Source organism: Thamnophis sirtalis, unplaced genomic scaffold (genome assembly GCF_051295495.1).
Source record: "Thamnophis sirtalis isolate CommonGarterSnake01/CBP01778 unplaced genomic scaffold, rThaSir2_p1.2 scaffold_9, whole genome shotgun sequence".
Classification (NCBI taxonomy): domain Eukaryota; kingdom Metazoa; phylum Chordata; class Lepidosauria; order Squamata; family Natricidae; genus Thamnophis; species Thamnophis sirtalis.
Genome location: NW_028261389.1, coordinates 13,532,432 through 13,553,780, shown reverse-complemented (window position 1 = coordinate 13,553,780; position 21,349 = coordinate 13,532,432). Strand labels below are relative to the sequence as shown.

Genomic DNA, 21,349 nt, shown 5'->3' with positions numbered 1-21,349 from the left:
AAACCCAGGGACTCTCAGCTAGCAAGCCTTTTTTTTCTTATTCACCCAACATCTTGAATTATGTGACTATCCTTTTCATCCAAGAGGTCCTAGGCATGTGGTCCTGTCCACCATTAAACCATCTTTCCAAGAAGCCTCCGTGTTTCCAGTGTCTTTTGACCCACTTGGAACTGAACCCAGAAGTGTGGGAAGTTATCATCCAGCCCTCTCCCAGAAAAATGAAATATCCTAGGAAATATTGAAAAGGCAGAATATTTCTCTGGATGTGAAAAGAGAGAAACATGTTTTAAAAGACAGTATAGTTGCTTGCAGCTTCCTGCCCATCCCCACTGTTAATGGGCCATTAAGACTGCTAGGCTAGTCCACTTTACATAATAAAGACTTCACCAGCAGCTACAGAAAGGCATGATAATATTGGAACTTTACTCAACTGACCACATGGCATCTGAGAACTCATCCATAACTGGATTCAAAACACAGCCTAGAGAGTAGCCCCTGCATGGGCCCATGGGAGTCTGACAACCAATCAGAATACATTTCTTACACAGGAACAGGAAACAGAGAGGTGGGACTGAACAGGTTATAAAAAGCCTAGCAAGCCCCTCCTTCAGCCCTTCTCTTCTCCACCAACATTGAAGCATGTGATCCCCCTTTTTGTTCAGGGCTCAAGCCATGTGGCCCTGTCCACCAATAAACCATCTTTCCAAGCAGCCTCCATGTCTCCAGTGTCTTTTTCCCCACTTGGAGCTGAACCCAGAAGGACATTTCTTTCATCAGAAGGACATTTCTTCCAACAAAAGGTTTACCAAAACTGGTAAACCATCATTCCTTTGGTCACTACTCTGATGCTGCTGAATTAAATTCACATTAAAATAATTTTCCTCAAGGTCGGATTTGCACGAGATCCCTAAAGCCCGCAGATATTTCACTGAGTTCATCTAAGACTTCAGAGTGAAAGAATCGAGATGAAATTGTTTGGGATGTCATGACTTTGCAATGTTTTGAAAAGTCTTTGACGGAAAATGCTTCTGACCTCTGGCCTGCAGCAGCCTTTCCCAGCCTGATGTCCTCCTAAGGAAAGCCTGAATTAAATTGCATTCAATCCATCTTTGGAGGGCCCGGCTGCTGTCAAGGCACTCCTAAAATAGGAAGCTTTTTGTTGTGTTTTTTTTGAAAACCATCACCTTTCCATCTAGACAAGCAAATTACATTTTCAGAGAATGAGAAAAGGTAGCTAAGCATATCTTAATGCTTCAGTGATGGCATCTGTTTTGCAGAGAAATCTCTAAAGAGGATTAGTTTTTAACACAAACTCTATAGCGCATACGATCTGCCTAGGTTAAACACATTGTTTGCATTAAACGGTGCCCAAACTGCTTTATACAAGCTTCCATGGACCGCTTGGCATTTCGGAGAAAGCCACAACAACATTTCTCCAAGCGGACTTTCCGTATGCAGGACTCTCCAGAAAGGAAATTTGCAACGGAATATCACACTTGTGGGATTCTGCAAGGATGAATTCGTTCAACCATATCATTCCATGTCCACGTGAAGCTGTTTGAGAGCTCGTCCATTAGCCAGGGCAGTTCCACCACAAAACCGCGGATGACAAAATCGCAGTCGACGAAAGCGCGTATGTGACATCATCACAGCGCGACGAAAAAGATCGAAAAATGTAAAAATAAAGCGAAAACCTTACCCTAATCCCCCCCAAACCTAACCCTAAACCTAACCCTTAACCTAACCCTAAACCTAACCCTTAACCTAACGAAAAACCTAACGCTAACCCTTAACCTAACGCTAAACGTAACGCTAACGCTCTAAACCTAACCCTAACCCTTAACCTAACCCTAACCCTAACCCTTAACCTAACGCTTACCTTTATGTGAATCGGCTTGCTGTAATTTAATTTTTATTTCAATTTTTCGATCTTTTTCGTTGCGTTGTGATGACGTCACATACGCGATTTCATCGACTGCGCTTTTGTGGAACGCGGTTTTGACGGGTCACGGTCAGGGCAGTGTTTGCAAACTTTTTCAGCACAGAGTGCCGAAACGGGAACGAGTGCATGTGTGCGGTTGAGCAGCAGAAAACGGAAGAGTAGCTCCCTGGCGCACACGTACAGGAGAAGTAGAAACCAAAAGAGCAGTTTCCCAGCATGCATGTGTGTGCTGGGAAGCTGAGCTTCCGGTTTCTGCTATGTGCATACGAACTGGTCACCTGGTCTTCTGGTTTTTGGCACACATGCGTGTGCAAAGACCATCTAGCCAGCATGCATGCACACGCCAAAAACCAGAAAGAGTTTCCCATCACGCGCACGCGTGCCAGAGAGCTGCTCTTCCAGTTTCTGGTGCTGCTGCATACGCGGAGACCAGCTGGCCAATGCGCCAGAACCCGTAAGGGCAACAGGTGATGGCTGGTGCACCCGGAGAGATGGCTCTGCATGCCCCTTCTGGCACGCGTGCCATAGGTTTGCCATCACTGAGCTAGGGTGAGGCATCACCAGTACACTGAAGATACCGAGCTGCACATCGCTACACTAGTCCAAGGTGGAGATGCTCTCAAGACCTTGGATGGATGTCTGAAAGCTGCAATGGTCTATATGTGTCACCCATATCATGCAAGTTAGACGTGGACCCCAAAATCATGACTACTACAAGAACCTTTATTACAGGTTACAGCAGTGGTGGGTTTCAAAAAATTTTCGAACCTACTCTGTGGGTGTGGCCTCCTTTGTGGGAGTGGCTTGCCGGCCATGTGACCTGGTGGGAGTGGCTTGCCGGCCATGTGTTTTCTCTCTCTCTCTCTCTCTCTCTCTCCTTCCTTTTGTCTCTGTCCCTTTTTCCTTTTTTTTCTTTCATCTCCCTCTTTTTCTTTCTTTCTTTTTTTATTTTTTTATTTCTTCCTTCCTTCCTTTCTTTCTCTTTCTCTCTCTGTGTGAGTCTGTGTGTGTGTGTGTGTGTGTGTGTTTGTGTGTGTCAGTGGTGGGTTTCAAATTTTTTTGGAACCTCTTCTGTAGGTGTGGCCTGCTTTCCGGGTCCACTGGTGGAACCTCTTCTAACCGGTTCGGTAGATTTGACGAACCGGTTCTACCGAACTGGCGCGAACTGGTAGGAACCCACATCTGGGTTACAGTAACAGAAGTTTGAAACTCTGGCTATGCTTCCCCTTTCTTCGCTTTTATTGCAAGAGAATTAGACAGGTTCAAGTCTGAGATGCTTACTCAAATTACCTTCCTGCTGTGGGCTGAGACCGCTCTTATTATGGCCATTGCCTTGGTTGTGTCTCTTTCTTTTCTTCCTCAAGGCTATTCTCACAGTCCATTACAAGATGGGACAAAACAAGCTGCGATTGATTCCAGTCAGGCTGCTGTTTGTTGAAAGACTATCTGGCTTTCTGTCATCTCCAGCATTAATTTGGATGAGGTGTCACTGCTTCTAAAAGAGGCACCTTAGCCCCCTCTAGTGTTCTATTTCTAAAACTGTAAAGTCTTCAGTCTATGACTTAATATTCCAAATTCTTCTGGGCCCTTAATTTGTTTATAATTTTGTTGTATCAAAATCTTATTATTACTTTTTTTTACCATTTATTTCCAATTCTTTAAATTCTTAAGCTTGCAGTTATTTTTTTTTCTTTTGTTCAAGAATGAAGGTAAAACTCACCAGGTGGTGATTTTTTTTCAAACATGTCATTCTGAAGATCTCTAATAGCATTAAGGTAATAAACAGGCAATTTTCAAAAGCGATTAGAAAGTGAGGATAATAAAATTAGTGTCACGTAAATGGCTCCACCATGGCTATGGGTATGATGGTTTTTCCTTTGTCTCCCAGTGCTCAAACCTATGGAAAATTGCTATCCTGTGGTCTTCTTGTGAGGAGCAGCCACCTGTGTTCATGTGGGCCATCACTTGTCCTCTCCTTATCCAGATGGGTTCCATAGAACATCATATTCTTTGGCCATTATTGCAATTGTTGTTTCCATTCAGGACCCGCTGTATGGCCAGAAGGCAGCCGGTACTTTAAAGTGCATGCTGCTGTGCCGGCCATCCAGCGGGACCCGCTGTATGGCTGGAAGCTGGCGTGTCCCTCTCTATGGCGAGGCGCGGTGGCATGGTTTTAAACAATAAAAAAGTGCCAGCCCATGCGCCAGCAGAGATGGGTAAAACACACACACACACACAAATTACCTATAATAATACAAATTACAATTACTTACAAATTACAATAATTTTGAATTCCTCCCCCCTCCCTCTGACCCAGGACCCACATACGTTTTCCAGCTGTGTCACAGAGGATTTCAACTCTCCTCTTGTCTGCCATGATGAAAATGTAAAAAAATGTAAAAAGAAAAAGGCAAGGTCAGGCTGGGTTAGCTGCTGCCAGAGTCCCCAATGGATGACTCTGCTTAACTGTTTTTTAAAAAGCCTCTAAAAAAAGCCTCTGCAGGAGGAGGAGAGACAACCACGTGCCTCCTTTGCATAAGGAATTTTTCGCCTTTTAACCCTTGCTTAACTCTGCTCAAGTGACCATAAATATAGAGTAAAGGAGGCATGTGGTTCTCTCGCCTCCTCCTGCAGTTAAGCACTAAGCAGAGTCATCCACTGTGACTCTGGCAGCAACTACCTCAGCTTTTTCCTTTTAAATTTGTTTTTCTTTTTCATGATGACAGTGGTGAGGCCTTGCCTCCCCTGACTGTATGTCACTGGTGTGAGGGGAACCATCTACCTTATAAAGCACCCAAAACTGCATATGCCACTGCATTCTGAACCAGGTGCAGCTTCCATGTGGTCTTCAAGGGCAGCCCCATGTAGAGTGTGTTGCAGTGATCATGAGTAACTGTGCTTTTCTGTCTAGACTTTGAAAGGGCAACTAGGTACATGTGATTGAGCTTTAATACTTCTCTAGCAAAGCCTCGTTTTTTTTCTTCCTGGTACCTAGTAACCTCACATGACAAGGATTTAACTGAGTTGCAGAGGCCTGCAAAAATATTTTACAACGATTCTACATCTTTCTTCCAAACTGAGCCCAAAGTCTCCAGCGTGGCTAGTTAATAAAGCAATCTGAGACACTTAGCGGTGTTACCGTAAATTTCAATAAATTTCCAATGCATTAAGTAATGCTACTTAAAACTCCTGCGAGCGGTTAACGAGACTCTTATTCCTGTGGGTGAGATACATTTGCCAAAAGAACCCGTTCCCCATTCTTTCTCACAATAGAATGCTAAGCACTCAATGTATTTTTAATACTGATTTAATTAATTCCATTGCAAGAGTGCTAATTTATTCAGCAGAAATTGTCACAAATTAAATGTGCCAGATACGGTATAGAATTGAACGTTCTGAGTAATCTGGGCCTGTTCTAATTTAATGCAGTGTATTGACATCAATTTTCATTGTGCTTTTTTTAAAAATCAACATAGCTGATGATATCCTGAAATAATTAACAGACTTTTTTCCCCCCTGAATAAAAACCCTTGGTAACAAAAGAACCAGTACGTATTTTTCGGAGTATAAGTATATTTTGAAGAGGCAAATAAAAAAAAAAGTTTTTGCACTCTGCAAACCTCCCCAAAACGCCCCGTTTTTCATGAAAACAGGCTGTTCCCCCCCCCCAAAGGCATGAATAACCTTTAGGGGGTTTGCAAAATGCTCCCGGGGGGGGGGCAAAATATGAGTAAAAAGTGGCCCGTTTTTCATGAAAACGGACCCGTTTTTCATTTAAAAAAAGGCATGGATAGCCTTTAGTAAGCTTATAGAGTGATCATGGGGGCTGGGGGGAGTAAAATTGAGCAAAAAACGGGCTATTTTTTGCTCATTTCTGCCCTCCCCAGCTCCCAGGAGCTCTCTAAAAGCTTCCTAGAGGCTATGCATGGTGATTTTGGTGAAGGGGGTGGAGTTTCAGGAGGCAAAAAATGCTGCATTCAGTGTATAAGACGCACCCAGATTTTCAGCCTCTTTTTTGAGGGGAAAAGGTGTGTCTTATACTCTGAAAAATACGGTAATTACTAATGTGCCCAGTAATCTAGAAGTGATGCATGAGTTCTATCCCAGCTCTTCACAGCTTTTTCTATCAATAGTAAATATTGATAGAAACATGGGTATCATATTTTTCGGACTATAAGACGTACTGGAGTATAAGATGCACCAAGATTTTGAAGAGGTAAATTTTTTAAAAAATTTTTTTCCCTCCCCAGCCCCCTGCATGCCCTGTTTATTTGTGAAAAAATGGAGCATGCAGAGAGTTTGGGAGGCCTGCAAAGTGCTCCTAGGGGCTGGGGAGGGCAAAAATGCAGTGTGTGTGTGGGGGGGATTGGGAGGCAAAAAACTGGCCCGTTGTTTTCACAAAAACGGGGTGTGCAGTGGGTTTGGGAGGCCTGTAAAGTGCTCTTGGGGGCTGGGCAGGGCAAAAAAGAGCAAAAAATGGCCTGTTTTTTGTTAAAAGGGCCCATTTTTTGCAAAAAATAATGGGGCATGCAGAGAGTTTCGGAGTGCTCCTGGGGACTTGGGAGGGCAAAAACACCTCCATTTTTGTGAAAAATGGGCCCTTTTCTCCTAATTTGTGCCCTCCCCAGCCCTTAGGAGCATTCTACAGGCCTCCCAAACCCTCTGCATGTCAATTCTTGTGAAAAATGGGATGAATGGGGTGGGGTTTCAGGAGGCCAAAAGTGCTGTATTCAGTGTATAAGACGCAGGCAGATTTTCACCCTTTTTTGGGGTGGGATGTTGCATCTTATACTCTGGAAAGTATGATAATCAATCAATCTCTATTCTCTATTCTATTCTATTCTATTTCATTCCATTCCCTATTCTATTCTATTCCATTCCATTCCATTCCCTATTCTATTCTATTCCATTCCATTCCCTACTCTATTCCATTCCATTCTCTATTCTATTCTATTCCATTCCCTATTCTATTCTATTCCATTCCATTCAATTCCCTATTCTATTCCATTCCATTCCATTCCATTCTATTCTCTATTCTATTCTATTCTATTTCATTCCCTATTCTATTCTATTCCATTCCATTCCCTATTCTATTCTATTCCATTCCATTCTATTCTCTATTCTATTCTATTCTATTTCATTCCCTATTCTATTCCATTCCATTCCATTCTCTATTCTATTCTATTCTATTTCATTCCATTCCCTACTCTATTCCATTCCATTCCATTCTCTATTCTATTCTATTCTATTCCATTCCATTCCCTACTCTATTCCATTCCATTCCCTATTCTATTCCATTCTATTCCCTATTCTATTCTATTCCATTCCATTCCCTATTCTATTCTATTCCATTCCATTGCACTACACTACACTACATTGATAACTAAGTCATCTGTCTCTTCAGCACCTGTTACATTCCACTTTGTTTCTTGTGCTGGCACACAAGTAAAATGAAGTATGTAGCCTCCAGCCAAAAGATGCATCACTGGAAATCATGGACTGTTTCCCCATCTTGGGAAGGGTGGATGAATCTGCATTCTACTTTCTGTAACTGTTATATACAGAAATATTCATACAAATTTTACATGCATCCTCACCCCTTCATATGCACATAGCTGGGAAACATTTTCCCTAAATGTGCCTTTCACATTCAGTGATCTCTACCTATTTTTTTAGATTTTTATCCCAACTTTATTACTTTATAAATAACTCAAGGTGGTGCACATACTAATACTCCTTCCTCCTATTATTTTCTCAGCAGTAGCAGCCACGGGAGGTGGATTGGGCTGAGAGAGAGTGATTGGTCCAAAGTCATCCAGGCAACTTTCATCCCAAAATGGGACTAGAACTCACAGTCACCTGGTTTCTAGACCAGCACCTTCGCCACTTCACCACACTGTCTCTTGTGAGTCACCTGTTTCACAGGCCTTTTTTTGTCATTTAATGACCCAATAATCTCTTACATTGGGGTGGCTGAATAGAGCTGAGTATTTACTGGCTGGATGCCCTTCCTGTCACCAAGGCAGAGTTTGCAGCAGATAATTACTCATTGTGCCCAGAGAGAGAAATATGTGCCGCTACCTAGGGTTGAACTCACAGCCTCCTGATTGTGAGGCGAGAGCTCTACCTCTGGGCCACTGCACCATTCTACCTGTTTCAGAGACTGAAGACCCCCCCCCCAAATTCATTTTGTTACTTTCCCCAAAAGGTTTGGCCCTCCTTAGTACTTTGAATGGACTATCATCAAAAAAATCCCATCACATTAGATTGGGAAGCTGAAAAAAAGGGAAACGCAGAAGGCAGGAATGGCAAATCAGTTCTTTATGGTTGCTGAAACAAATTCTGCTCACCGGCTCAGAATATTCACTGTCAGTTGGACTGATTCAAAAGAGTATTTACATTTTTACGAATCATCATATGCTTGGGGGAATTTGAATGTTTACAGGAAGTCATGCGTATATATTCTACTACTATTTGCTGTAATTACTGAGTACAAAAATCTCTGGATTCAGAAATAATTTCAAACAATAAGGGGAGATCAGTGACCTGGTTCACAAATGGCTTTAAGTTTTAAAATTGTTTGATTTGGCCTGATGTGTTGTATAAACCCAATTAATTGGGCATTCAATAAACCACAATTAAACCAAGCATGGCATACTACAGTGTGTGTAAAGCTAGTCATTGTGTGAGAAGTCAGGTTACCTGTATGGTGGAAATCCTTTCTGTTGTCTGTCCTTTAATACAGGGATGAATAACATATATCTGAGAACACCTGTATTTAAGAGAGCCAATTTGTCTAGTGGTTAAGGCACCAGGCTAGAAACTGGAAGAATGTGAGTTCTAGTGCCGCCTTAACCAATTAGGTGACTTTGGGCCAATCACCAGGAGACTGTGAGTTCTAATCCCACCTAGGGCATGGAAGTCGATTGGCTGCCTTTGGGCCAATTACCAGGAGACTGTGAGTTCTAATGCCACCTAGGGCATGAATGTCAATTGGGTGCCTTTGGGCCAATCACCAGGAGACTGTGAGTTCTAATCCCACCTAGGGCATGGAAGTCGATTGGCTGCCTTTGGGCCAATTACCAGGAGACTGTGAGTTCTAATGCCACCTAGGGCATGAATGTCGATTGGCTGCCTTTGGGCCAATCATCAGGAGACTGTGAGTTCTAGTCCCGCCTTAGGCATGACAGCTGGCTTTGAGTGACTTTGGGCCTCTCTCAGCTCAACCCACCTCACAGGGCTGTTCTTATGGGGAGAACAGAAGGCAGAAGGAGTATTAGGTATGTTTGTCACCTTACACATAAAAACAATAAAGGGGGATTTAATGAATGAATTAATTAAAAGCTTTGATTAACTACAAACATAGGAATACTAGGGCTTCAGAATGATTACTGACTCCTGAGTCTTGTGCATAAATGAAAGATCCTTAACATTTCTCAGATGTATGTGTATGTGTGTGTTTGTGTGTGTGTTCTCCTGAGTGTGCATCTCTGACTGGTGGCAGAGTAGAATACAGACCAGAAAATGATTTTGTCATTGGCCTACAATTAATTCAAGGAGCAACAGAGTTCCACTAAAGTTTCTTGTTCATCCTACAAGACGTAACCTATTTTGCAGAGTCATTTAATTACAGTGCCCAAACAATTTCCTGTTTCCTTGCATGCATTATTTTGTAATGGATGGGGGGGGGGGTCAAAGAAATTTAGAAGACAGATTTCATTGGCCAAATGTCATCGCCGCAATTGTTTTAAAGATGATTGGCAAAATGGAACAAGAAAATAGCACAGGAATGGCAGAATGTTATCTGCATACGGATAGACTGAGATGTCCCAGAAGGATTGGGAAATGGTAATTGACTAATTTATTGCTAGAATGGCAATCTGTTATAAATAGAAGTCAAGAAAAATGTCTCATCAATAAGGAAATTGATACGAAGGTATTGGTACTTAAAGGGAAGTAGTGGTGGCTCAGTGGCTAAAACGCTGAGCTTGTTGATCAGGAGGTTGGCAGCTCAGCGGTTTGAATCCCTAGTGCCGCATAATGGAGTGAGCTCCCGTTACTTGTCTCAGCTTTTGCCAACCTAGCAGTTCGAAAGCATGTAAAAATGCAAGCAGAAAAATAGGGACCACCTTTGGTGGGAAGGTAACAGCATTCTGTGCACCTTTGGCATTTAGTCATGCCAGCCACATCTTCGGACAGTGCTGGCTCTTCAGCTTAGAAACAGAGATGAGCACTGTCCCTAGAGCCGGAAATGATTAGCATGCATATGCGGTGGAACCTTTAGTTTTACTTTTATTGGTACTTATTCTGGAAGGTAAGGAGGAAAAACCAGTAACAGCTATGCTTGGCAAGCAAGAGAGAAGTAGGAAAAGAGAACTCAAGAGGTAAGTTGGACAGGGATTATAAAACTGTCACCAGAGGATCTAGAGGTTATTACTGATGACAAGTTGACAAGATGAGCTTTTGAGCATTGAGCCATCAGGAGTGAATTCAACTTGATGGCACCTAACTAACCGGCTATGACAGAAAGACAACATGCATTACTATAATTTACTGGAAACGTTGCAAAAAGAAATCCTACATAAAACGATCAGGCAGATTTTCTCAACCAATGCACTCTAAAGATGTGTGAAATTCAATTAACACGCCCTCAACAATGATTGCACTGGATGGGGAATTCTGGGAAATGAAGTCCACACATTTCCCCAGGTTGAGAAGGTAATCCTGAATGAAGTATCAGATCAATCTCGCCATTGCCTGGGAGATCAGTAACTGTATTGTGCAACTATGATCACAGATGTGTGCAGTAGATGTTGATGGTAATCTATACATTTATGACGATAGCTGCATATTTTGAATAGGAATAATAATGCACTGTACAGGTAATCCTCAATTTACAACCCTTCATTTAGCAATGGTTCAAAGTTACAATGATACTGAAAAAGGTGAGTTATGACTGGTCCAGTTGCAGTATCCCAGGGTCATAGAATAGGGTAGAGTAGGGTAGAACAGGCATGGCATGGCATGGCATGGCATGGCATGGCATGGCATGGCAGAGCAGAACAGAACAGAACAGAACAGAACAGAATTATTGGCCAAATGTGATTGGACACACAAGGAATTTGTGCATAAGCTGTCAATATGTCTAAAAGTAACAGAGTGATAAGATGATAAGATCATAAATTATAAGATACAATCATAATCATAAGATACAAACTACAAGTGATATTTATAAGATTGTGAGGACCCTGATTTCAGAAGGTTTTAAAAATAAAGTAAACTGCTCTTACAAATGATAAATTGAATGTTAAAACAGATCTTCTGACAGTGATTTTGGTCCGTTCCCATTTTTCACGCTTTCAAAGACATCGAATAGAATAAACACTTTATTACTTTAAATGTACACTAATCAGCATACATTAAAATTAAATTTCATTTCTTAAGCATTAAGGAATTGATTAAGAGCCGAGGTGGCACAGTGGTTAGAGTGCAATACTGCAGGCTACTTCAGCTGACTGCTAGCTACAGTTTGGCAGTTCGAATCTCACCATGCTCAAGGTTGACTCAGCCTCCCATCCTTCTGAGATGAGGACCCAGATTGTTGGGGGCAATAGGCTGACTCTGTAAACCGCTTAGAGAGGACTGTAAAACATTGTGAAGTGGTATATATGTCTAAGTGCTATTGCTATTCAACTCTCAAAAGATAACCATTATGCATATAACACCCCCCCCACACACACACGATTTATGACCTTCCTAGCCAGCTTCCAACAAGGAAAGACATTAAAGAAAGCTTGATTCATTTAACAACCAAGTGGTTGATTTAACAACTGCAGTGATTCACTCAACTGTGGCAAAAAAATCACGCATGACACATTTAAGAAACTCCTTGTTTAGCAATGGAAATTCTGGTCCCAGTTGGGGTTGTAAGTCAAGGACTACCTGTAATGTATCATACACAAGTTCAAACATAAAGCTACTGCTTGTCCAGGATCTTAACCTCAACCAAACCATGTGCATCTTTGCCAACACATCATTTTCTTCTTCTTCATAGAGAATGTCCTCTTGGACATCAACATTCTGCTGACTCTTCCATCTCTTTCTTGTGTTGTTTTTGTTGTTGTTGTTGTTGATGATGATGATGTTAGAAGTCATGTCCAACCTGTTGCAACCCCATGAACAATGTTCCTCCAGGCCTTCCTGTCCTCTACCATCCTCCGGAGTCCATTTAAGCTCACACCTACTGCTTCAGTGACTCCTTCCAGCCACCTCATTCTCTATCGTCCCCTTCTTCTTTTGCCCTCAATCGTTCCCAGCATTAGGCTCTTCTCCAGTGAGTCCTTCCTTCTTATTAGGTGGCCAAAGCATTTGAGTTTCATCTTTAGGATCTGGCCTTCTAAAGAGCAGTCAGGGTTGATCTCCTCTAGGACTGACCGGTTGGATCGCCTTGCAGTCCAAGGGACTCGCAGGAGTCTTCTCTAGGACCACAGTTCAAATTGGGCCTCCATTCTTTGGCACTCAGCCTTTCTTATGGTCCAACCTTCACAGCCATACATTGCAACTGGGAAAACCATAGCCTTGACTAGACACACTTTTGTTGGCAGGGTGATGTCTCTGCTTTTTAGTATGCTCTCTAGATTTGCCATGGCTTTCCTCTCCAGGAGTAAGTGTCTTTTGATTTCTTGGCTGCAGAATCAATTTCTTCTTGCTTTACTTTCTCCAATTCCTTTGAAGGTATGGTCACAGTGTCCTGCTGATCACCATTTTTGGGATTGTACTGTACATATCTGGATATGCAGAAGTGCTTTTGAAGCTTTTGGCTTCAAAAGCAAGAAAAGTAGGACGAGCCACCCATTTAATTGTAGCACTTCATGAAGATAAAACCCAGGATGAAAAATGCAAACTATTACTGAAATGTAAAAAAAAGACGAACAGCAGGGACTAAATACCATTTTTAAAGAATAAACGTATAAACTGAGGTCAGTGTTTCCCATATAATTCAAATTGTTTACTGGAAGACCATGCATTTATAACACAACAAATCTGAATTAAAGATAAAATCTTTCAGTCAAGCTCAGCTTCTGGTGATTTCACTGAGGTAACCATATAATTTCTTGACAGTATTATGGAAATATTTTTCCTAGTATCTTTTTCATGGATTGTTTTTACATTTCCAGTCTTGGATTTCCCTGTTATTTCCCATCTGGACTAACTTATGTGTTGGCTTATGTGCTGTTAATGAAAACCATTGCTAATATTATTCTGGTCTTTGTAGGTGTAAACACTGAAAATACACACAAGTAGGGAAACATAGCTTTTGACATTTTTAACATTCAGCTAAGGCAGGGGTCAGCAAATTGCAGCTCTGGAGCCGCATGTGGCTCTTTCCTCCCTCTGCTGCAGCTCTGTCACCGGTCGGCGCCACAATTTTGAGAGGAGCTTCCGGTGGAGGGTGGGAGAGAAGCACAGTGCCCCAGGAGAAGACTTTATGGCAAGGGGAAAGTTATCCAGTTGTCTCCACAATTGATAGGGCTTTTGGTTATGACAGGTAGAGGAAAACATGTGCCACGCCAGGAGGAGATTCTATGGTGGGGGAACTGACCTCCTGGTCAGAATTGAATAGGGGGCTTCTGGTTAGGACCTTTGTGGCTCCCGGTGTTTTTTTTTTCTGTGGGAAACAGGTCCAAATGGCTCTTTGAGTGTTTAAGTTTGCCGACCCCTGCCGTAGGTGAAAATGGCCAGATTGATGTATTGATTGAAGCACCAGGCTAGAAACCATCAGATTTTGAGCCAGCTGGATGACCTTGGTCCAGTTCCTATCTCTCAGTTTGCCGACCCCTGAGCTAAGGCATTTTCAGTGTATTGTAGGAAATATTCAGAGATATGCCCTCCAAAAGATTTTTAAAGGTTTTACTTGATCTCAAATGCACACATATAGCAAATACGGATCGATCCAGCTGAGCTTTTAATTATATAGCGGGAAATATATATTCAAAAGAGAAATAAGATTCTTAGAAGTCAACTAGACAAGTTGAAGTTCAACTCTCACAAATTAGGGTATTAGCTATTGTGTCTGAAAGCAGATTTTCATTTTCCCTTCCATGTGCAGGGTTCCTCCCACACGAAAACAGTCAAAACCCACATTTTTTAAACAACGGAGCAGAACTGCAGCCATTATTATTCTACGCCTGTGTAATTTGCTTCTGAAAAAGATAAAAGCATTTAAGAGGCATAATCAGATACCAGGAAACTCGATCAGCCTTAAAAATCAGATATCTGACTCAAAAGATGCTCTTTTTTTTCTGTTGCTCCTCTTTGCCAGGATAAAAATAACTGAAAATGTGAAAAGTATTGGTTTCATACTTCTTCATTCTTTTCACCAACACTTTGAGACAGTTGGCAAGCTGTTCTTAAACAGCGACTTGTTTTTTGTCTATTCTGTTCATGTTCCAGTTGGAATGTCTCTTTTCTCTTCATTACTCTGTTACCTTTTCATTTTTTAGTCCAGAACTCTCTGCTATCCTTCTATCCTATCCTTCTCCCCGGTGTCATAATTCCCAATTCCTGGCTGTGCTTTTGAGAAAGACGATGGAAGAGGCAGTTTGGAGAAGCTCCTGGATCCCCTTAAATAATTTCTTCAGGAATTTTAGGAATTTACTGGCCTTTTATTCACTCCCAAATCCTGCATAACCTTCAAAAAAAATCCTCAAAACTCTTTATGGTTTTACCACTCATTTGTCCCTGTATTCAGATTTTAGGAGTTTTTAAGAAGTTGAGAGCAATTTCAAAGCCTTGCCATTTAACAGTAAATAGGTTGTCTTAGATTAGTTTTTAACGCAACAGTTAAATAAATTAGATAATCTTGCAAATAGCCAAGTTTACTTTATTCAGAAATAGAAGCTTAAGGTTTAAAAATCATGGTAAAAGAGGCCCAGGAGCAGGGAATAAGAAATCATGTAGCTTTATTGACAATGTCTTATCTCTGGGCCTTATTCCCATGGATGCAGAGTTATTTCACACAATTGCCCTTATTAAACTGTTATTCATTAACAGGTAGATTCGCATACTGTAGCACATTAAGCAACAGTTTGCCAATAATCTTTTGAGTAAGCCATAATTGGCTGAGTTATACACACGGTATGCCATAGTTTATAAACCACAAATCTTGATCCATCCTCAGCTACTAGATCTCCTCCTATTCACAAGAATATCTCCATCCATGTTCCTTCTGCAACTGTCTCCTTGAAAACCATCTTCTCCAGATATGTTTTGATTAAAACAGTCAAAAGTGTTTTGATTTCCCTTGAAATTTGTAGTCCCAACAATCAGAGGACCTCAAAGAGGAGAAGACTGAGCTGCACGATGCCATCTTTTTTGGTGTGTCTGTGTGTCTCATATCCCTGCTCGTAACCTCTTTTAAATCTACATCTCCAGACTACATTAAGAGTGTTCTTGTGCCCAGACTGTATGAAGCATAGAGCTGGAAGGGATAAATGAAGACCCTGAATCCAACCTCCTGTTTCACTGCCCTCCTCCTCTTTCTCCTCCTCCTCCTCCTCCATCTGTACTGCCTACTGTGCAATACCTGTGCTACTATCAAGATGATAAGTTCCTTGGGATTTGAACTTGCCTGTCTACTAATGTTTCCCTGTAAAATGCCACATCCAATAACATGCTCTAAGAAGGCTCTAAAAAAGATCAAGGCATCACAGTCCCACAACGCATGGGTGACACCCCTCATTTAGGCTGCAGTTCTGTAGTGATTTGGGAAGCTGCTTAGGCTGGCACAGCCCTGTTTATCAGGACAACTCAATGTGGGAGCTTGCCCTAAAAGACAGGTGCATTGCCCACTTTTTCCGGGCAACCAGGGGTGGGTTCCTGCCAGTTCTAACCTCTTCTATAGAAGAGGTTCCACAAATCTACAGTGCCGTTTAGAACCGGTTCCAGCTCCCTCCCCCTGCCCGTCTACACATCATCAAGATGAATAGCGAGAGGAGGAATTCTGGGAGTTGAAGTCTGCAAGTCATAAAGCTGTCATGTTTGAACACCCCTGGGTTTTTTCCCCCTAAAAGGTTAGGAGTGCAAGGGTCTTGTAACTTGACAGCTTTAAGACTTGCATGCTTCAAATGCCAGAGTTTCTGAGCCAACATTTTGGTTGCTAAGCAAGAGAGTTGTTAAGTGATTTTCACCACATTTTACAAGATGGCCATGCCCACCCAGTCACATGACTGCCACTCTCACTCGGTCACATGGCTGGCAAGCCACTCCCACCCAGTCACATGGCCGGCAAGCCATTCCCACCCGGTCACATGGCCAGCAAGCCACTCCCACAAAGCAGGCCACACCTACAGAAGAGGTTCTAAAAAATTTTGAAACCCACCACTGCGGGCAACCAACCCAGGACGACAACCAATGCTGACACCACCAAGCAGAGGAAAAGGAAAAGAGATGGATCTGTTAAACAGAGATGGATCATCTGGTAACTGGAAGCAGGCCTGAGGAGAGGGAGGTGCAGCTGGCACGTTGTTCCCGAGCCCATGGAGCTCAAAGGGGGGCCATGAAGGTCTTTTTAAAAAAATGTTACAAAACCAATTTTTTAAAAAGAAAAACCATATTGGATATATACTTCTCTCTCTATGCCAGGGATGGTGAACCTTTTCGACACTGAGTGCCCAAACAAAAATGTGCATGCATGGGCGTGCACCCGAGTGCCAAAAACCTGAAGACTAGCTGGCCGGTGTATGCATGCCTGTTTTTGGCTGTTTTTCGGGCCGTTTTCCAGTGGGTTTGAGGGCTGTTTTCAGACTTGTGGGGGCTGTTTTCAAGCCATTTTTGGGCTGTTTTTTGGGCTGTTTTTCAACCTGAAAACAGTCCAAAAAACAACTCATAAAGGCCCGAAAACAGCCCAAACAACGGCCTATTTTTTAAACCGGATGAGCAGCTGGCAACAGCACGCATGCCCACAGAGAAACGTGTGCTACTTCTGGCAGGCGTGCCATAGGTTCACCATCATGGCTCTATACTTGGCGTGCGTAGCAAAACCATCTTGCGGCCTTGTTTGACGTCACCTTTATTAATCTGCAACTCAGCCAACCGTTATTCATGTAATGTATTGACTTTAATTGCATTCCTTATTTATTCAAGTGTTCAAGTTTTGTTTCATTTCGTTTAGGAAGACATTTTATATTTCATTTCAGTTTGTGAATGAAGATGAAATGTCATCTCAAAAATCTGGAGCTCAAAAACGCCAGGAAACACATAAAAGTGTGTAGGTGACAGGGCCCATATTAGCCTTGTCCCAGCACTTAACCATCCTCTCAGTGGCCCCGTGCATTGCCCACTTTTCCCGGGCAACGAACTCAGGACTATGTAGAGCAGTGTTGCTCAACCTTGGCAACTTGAAGATGTCCGGACTTCAACTCCTAGAATTCCCCAGCCAGCATTCGCTGGCTGGGGAATTCTGGGAGTTGAAGTCCAGACATCTTCAAGTTGCCAAGGTTGAGAAACACTGATGTAGAGAACCAACCAATGCTGCCACAACCAAGCGGAGGAAAAGGGGAAGGGATGGGTCATCCGGTAACTGGGAGACTCGGAGGAGACGCCGTCGCCTCAGCGGGGGCATTGGGAGAATCGGCTGGAAGTAGGGCCCAAGGGGTGGAGCGTATCGACGGGGGTGGGGGATGAAGCAAGCGAAGTGACAGGTGGCGCCTCGTCCATTCCGGCCGGCGGAGCTTGGCATGAAGTCGACCCAGCGGGGCGGGGCGGGCGGCATCTCGCCTCTCGCGCCCGAACTGAGGGAGGCGAATTAGGAGCGGAGAGCGAACGGCAGACGGGGGAGCGGGGGGGGGGGGTTGAAGAGACCCTTGCGGAGCTGAGCCCAGCGGGGCGGAGCGGAAGAGAGGAAGCCGAAGAGGAAAAGGGAAGGCGGCGCTATGGGTCTCCGGCGCGAGGGCGAGGCGGCACAGCGGCTCTGAGAGCCCGCAGCACCAGGGAGGGCTCGCCATTCTCAACGCTCCCCCCCCCTCGCCCCGCCACTCTGGAAAGGCGCGCGCACGCGCACATACACACAAGGCACTCGCTGACACGCGCGCCGCCTGCCTGCCTGCCGGACTTGGCGCTGGCTCGCCGGCGTCGGTGGCTGTTGCGCGCCCTGCGGACTTGCTTCTCCCCGCGCCTCGCCCGGCGGGCTGGCAAAGCCGGGCTTGCTGGCGAGGCGGGCGGCGGCGGCGGCGGCGTGACGGCCTCGCGCCCCGTTCCTTGCTTCAATGCCCGCCGCTCTCGGCCCGGGAGGAAGGTGCGGCGCCCTGATGAGCGGCTTCTCCCGGCTCTGGCTCTTTGTTTTACTGCTGGAGGTAAGAGTGAGGCGCCTCGTCCTGGATGGAGGCCGAGCGGTCCCGCCGCCGACGCTCGGCCAGAGGAGCGGAGAGAAGCCAGGGGGAGGGGGACGCACTCGCCGTCTTCTCGGTCCTTCTCTCCGGAAGGGTCCGGCTTCGGGGCCACGGCGACCCAAAGCCACCACCACCCCTTCTTGAGGGGACCGTTACGATTATGGTGGTGTGTCTCTCCCCCTTTTTTGGGTGGGTGGAAGCGTGGCTAATGGATTTGGGGTTCGGCTTCCCGGGGCGAAATGGGAGGGGGGTCTTTCTCAGCACCAGAGTCTGAACAGAAGGCCGGTGGAGAGCCGAGGGGGGAAGGAGTGGGGGAAGTCGAGAACCGCCCGAGAAATGAGCAAGGCGGCGAGGCTGCTGCTGCTTGATCCAGACGGAGAGAAGGAGCTGGGGTGGATGGTGGGAAGCTGAGAAGATTGGAGAGGGAGAGAGAGAGAGAGAGAGAGAGAGAGAGGGAAAGAGACTATGTGTGTGTGTGTGTGAGAGAGAGAGAGAGAGAGAGACAGAGACAGAGAGACAGAGACAGACAGAGACAGAGACAGAGATAGAGAGAATATCTTGGGCTTCTCTCCGGACCTCTTTCTCTCCGGACCTTTGGGTCTGTAGTGAGTGAGGAAGGGTGGCAAATCCGTGTATAGTGGGCTCAGGGAAGGCTAGGGTTGGCTTTCTGGCGAGGTGAATCAAAGTTTGGCCTCTTTGTGCTCAGGCTCTTTTTAGGTTTAGATCTAATGTTTAAAGGGAGGGAAGATAGATAGATAGATAGATAGATAGATAGATAGATAGATAGATAGATAGATAGATAGATAGATAGATAGATAGATAGAAGAACGGGAGGGAGGGAAGAAGGAAGGAAGGATATGATATGATATGATATATGGAGAAATATAGAGCTAGATAGATAGTAGATAGAGGATATATATATATATATATATATATATATATATATATATATATATATATATATATATATATATATATATATATATATATATATATATATATATAGAGAGAGAGAGAGAGAGAGAGAGAGAGAGAGAGAGAGAGAGAGAGAGAGAGAGAGAGAGAGAGAGAGAGAGAGAGGGGGGGGGGAGAGACATCATCAATATAAATGTATGTATGTATGATTGTATGTATGTATGTATGTATGTATGTATGTATGTACGTATGTACCATGTTCTGCAAGCAGAAGTGAGTGGGGGAGGGAAGTCTCTTCCTGGAATCAAACTCAACCCCTGAATACCACCTTTGCAATTTTTTTCTGGACAATTTTATGGAAGAAGTTTGCTGATGCCCTTCTACCCAGTCCAGTCTACAATGGTGGAATATCTAGTAGCTTCCCTTCAAAGAATTTCATTTACTTATACGGATGTGCACTTTGCCTTTGAACTGTGGGTAGCTAACACAGGCATCAGCAAAAGGCTAAAAACTCTAGAATTAAAACTTCTACCAGTATATATCAAGCAAAAACATGATTAAAAGAATCACAATACAATACAACAATTGGAGCATTTTTGGTCTGCCTTTGATTAACTTTGGTTAGTTTTTGTTGGAGACCTAGACAAAGGAAGGGGGCATCCAGTTGGACAATTTGGCCACCTCCTACAAGGATACCTTCCAGATGTGTTGGAGTACCCCTCCCATCATCTCCAACCTAATGTGTTATAGGAATTTGGCCAATGGCTTTTCCCCTCCCTGTTAAAAACAGTATTTAAGTACAGTTTCCCCCTGCTAAACCCATTCTCAGTATTCTTGAGCAGAAAATTCTTGGAGGCTACTTGACATCTAATGGAAAGAAATACGGCCAAATCAGCAATTTCTGCTTTGCCATCTAACATCTGCCCATATTCCGGAAAGTAGGACAGGAAATCAGATGATCAACATAGCAAAGCAAAATATTTGGGGTTATTTTAAGACTCATCCTTGTATTAGGTGATGCTGTAGGTAAAGGGATTGGCGCAAATGTTCATCTATGCCATGCAAACCAAAACACACACACTCTGCTTTCTCTCTTTGTGCTCAATTGTACATTTGTAAGTTCCAGAGTTGTTTCTTAATCTCTCCAGGATCGGCAAACATGCCAAGGGAGCTGTCAATACATTTCATTAAGCACAATTACTGAAAGGCAATTTCTTTGTGATGAAAGTCAAATCGTTTCAGGAGTTGAGGGATTTCTTTGGTTGCTCTGATGCCGTTTACTGTTATTGTACAGCAACAATATGGCAAGTCGTAGTGCTGAAGGGATAGCTCCCTGATTTTAGTTCCTCCTGCTGGTAGAGAGACACTCAGCGCAATTTATCAATTCTAAAGCTTTTGCACTAGTGTTTGCCAAACCTGGGTAAATTAATCAGATTTTTGTAGAAGTGTTTTTTTTTCCTTTGGGTAATGTTACAGGAGCCCATTGCCCATAACCGGGACATTTAATTTTACCTACATCAGGTAAAAAAGGACTTTCTGATAAGCGGTTTTGGGTAAGGAAGGAAAAAGAGTTTGGGAAACTCTGGTTCATACATTCAGGTATGAATTTGTTCTCTGCAAATACATAGCAATAGCAGTAGACTTATATACCGCTTCATAGGCCTTTCAGGCCTCTCTAAGCGGTTTACAGAGAGTCAGCATATTGCCCCCAACAATCTGGGTCCTCATTTTACCCACCTCGGAAGGATGGAAGGCTGAGTCAACCCTGAGCCGGTGAGATTTGAACCGCTGACCTGCTGATCTAGCAGTAGCCTGCAGTGCTGCATTTAACCACTGCGCCACCTTGGCTCTTTTTCATTCAGTTAGACTCGGTAGAAACTACTTCCACACACTCTGCTCAGGATTACTTTGTGAAAGTAAACCTATAAAGTCCATCCAAGAGAGAACAGTTTAGTTACAGCTTTTCTGAGTTGGGATGGGATAATTCCTAGCCTTACCAAGAGATGGTAAGGATTGAACCTGATGCTTTCTGAATGCAAATCAGGTCCTCTGACCCAGGAGTCCTTTGATTATTCCAGATGAATGAGGTAACAAAGAGTGCCTA

The 21,349-nt window shown here is 43.6% G+C and overlaps 1 protein-coding gene across 2 annotated transcripts in view; it reads left to right on the top strand.

Moving 5' to 3' along the window:
• The first annotated feature begins 18,059 nt into the window (after window positions 1–18,059).
• Window positions 18,060–21,349, top strand: part of PTPRO (protein tyrosine phosphatase receptor type O) — a 174,688-nt gene continuing 171,398 nt past the window's right edge. For both annotated transcript variants that reach the window (XM_087722843.1, XM_087722842.1), the window contains exon 1: window positions 18,060–18,294. In XM_087722843.1, the coding sequence (XP_087578969.1) occupies window positions 18,208–18,294 (87 nt within the window). In that variant the 5' untranslated portion in view covers window positions 18,060–18,207. The remainder of the gene's footprint in view (window positions 18,295–21,349) is intronic.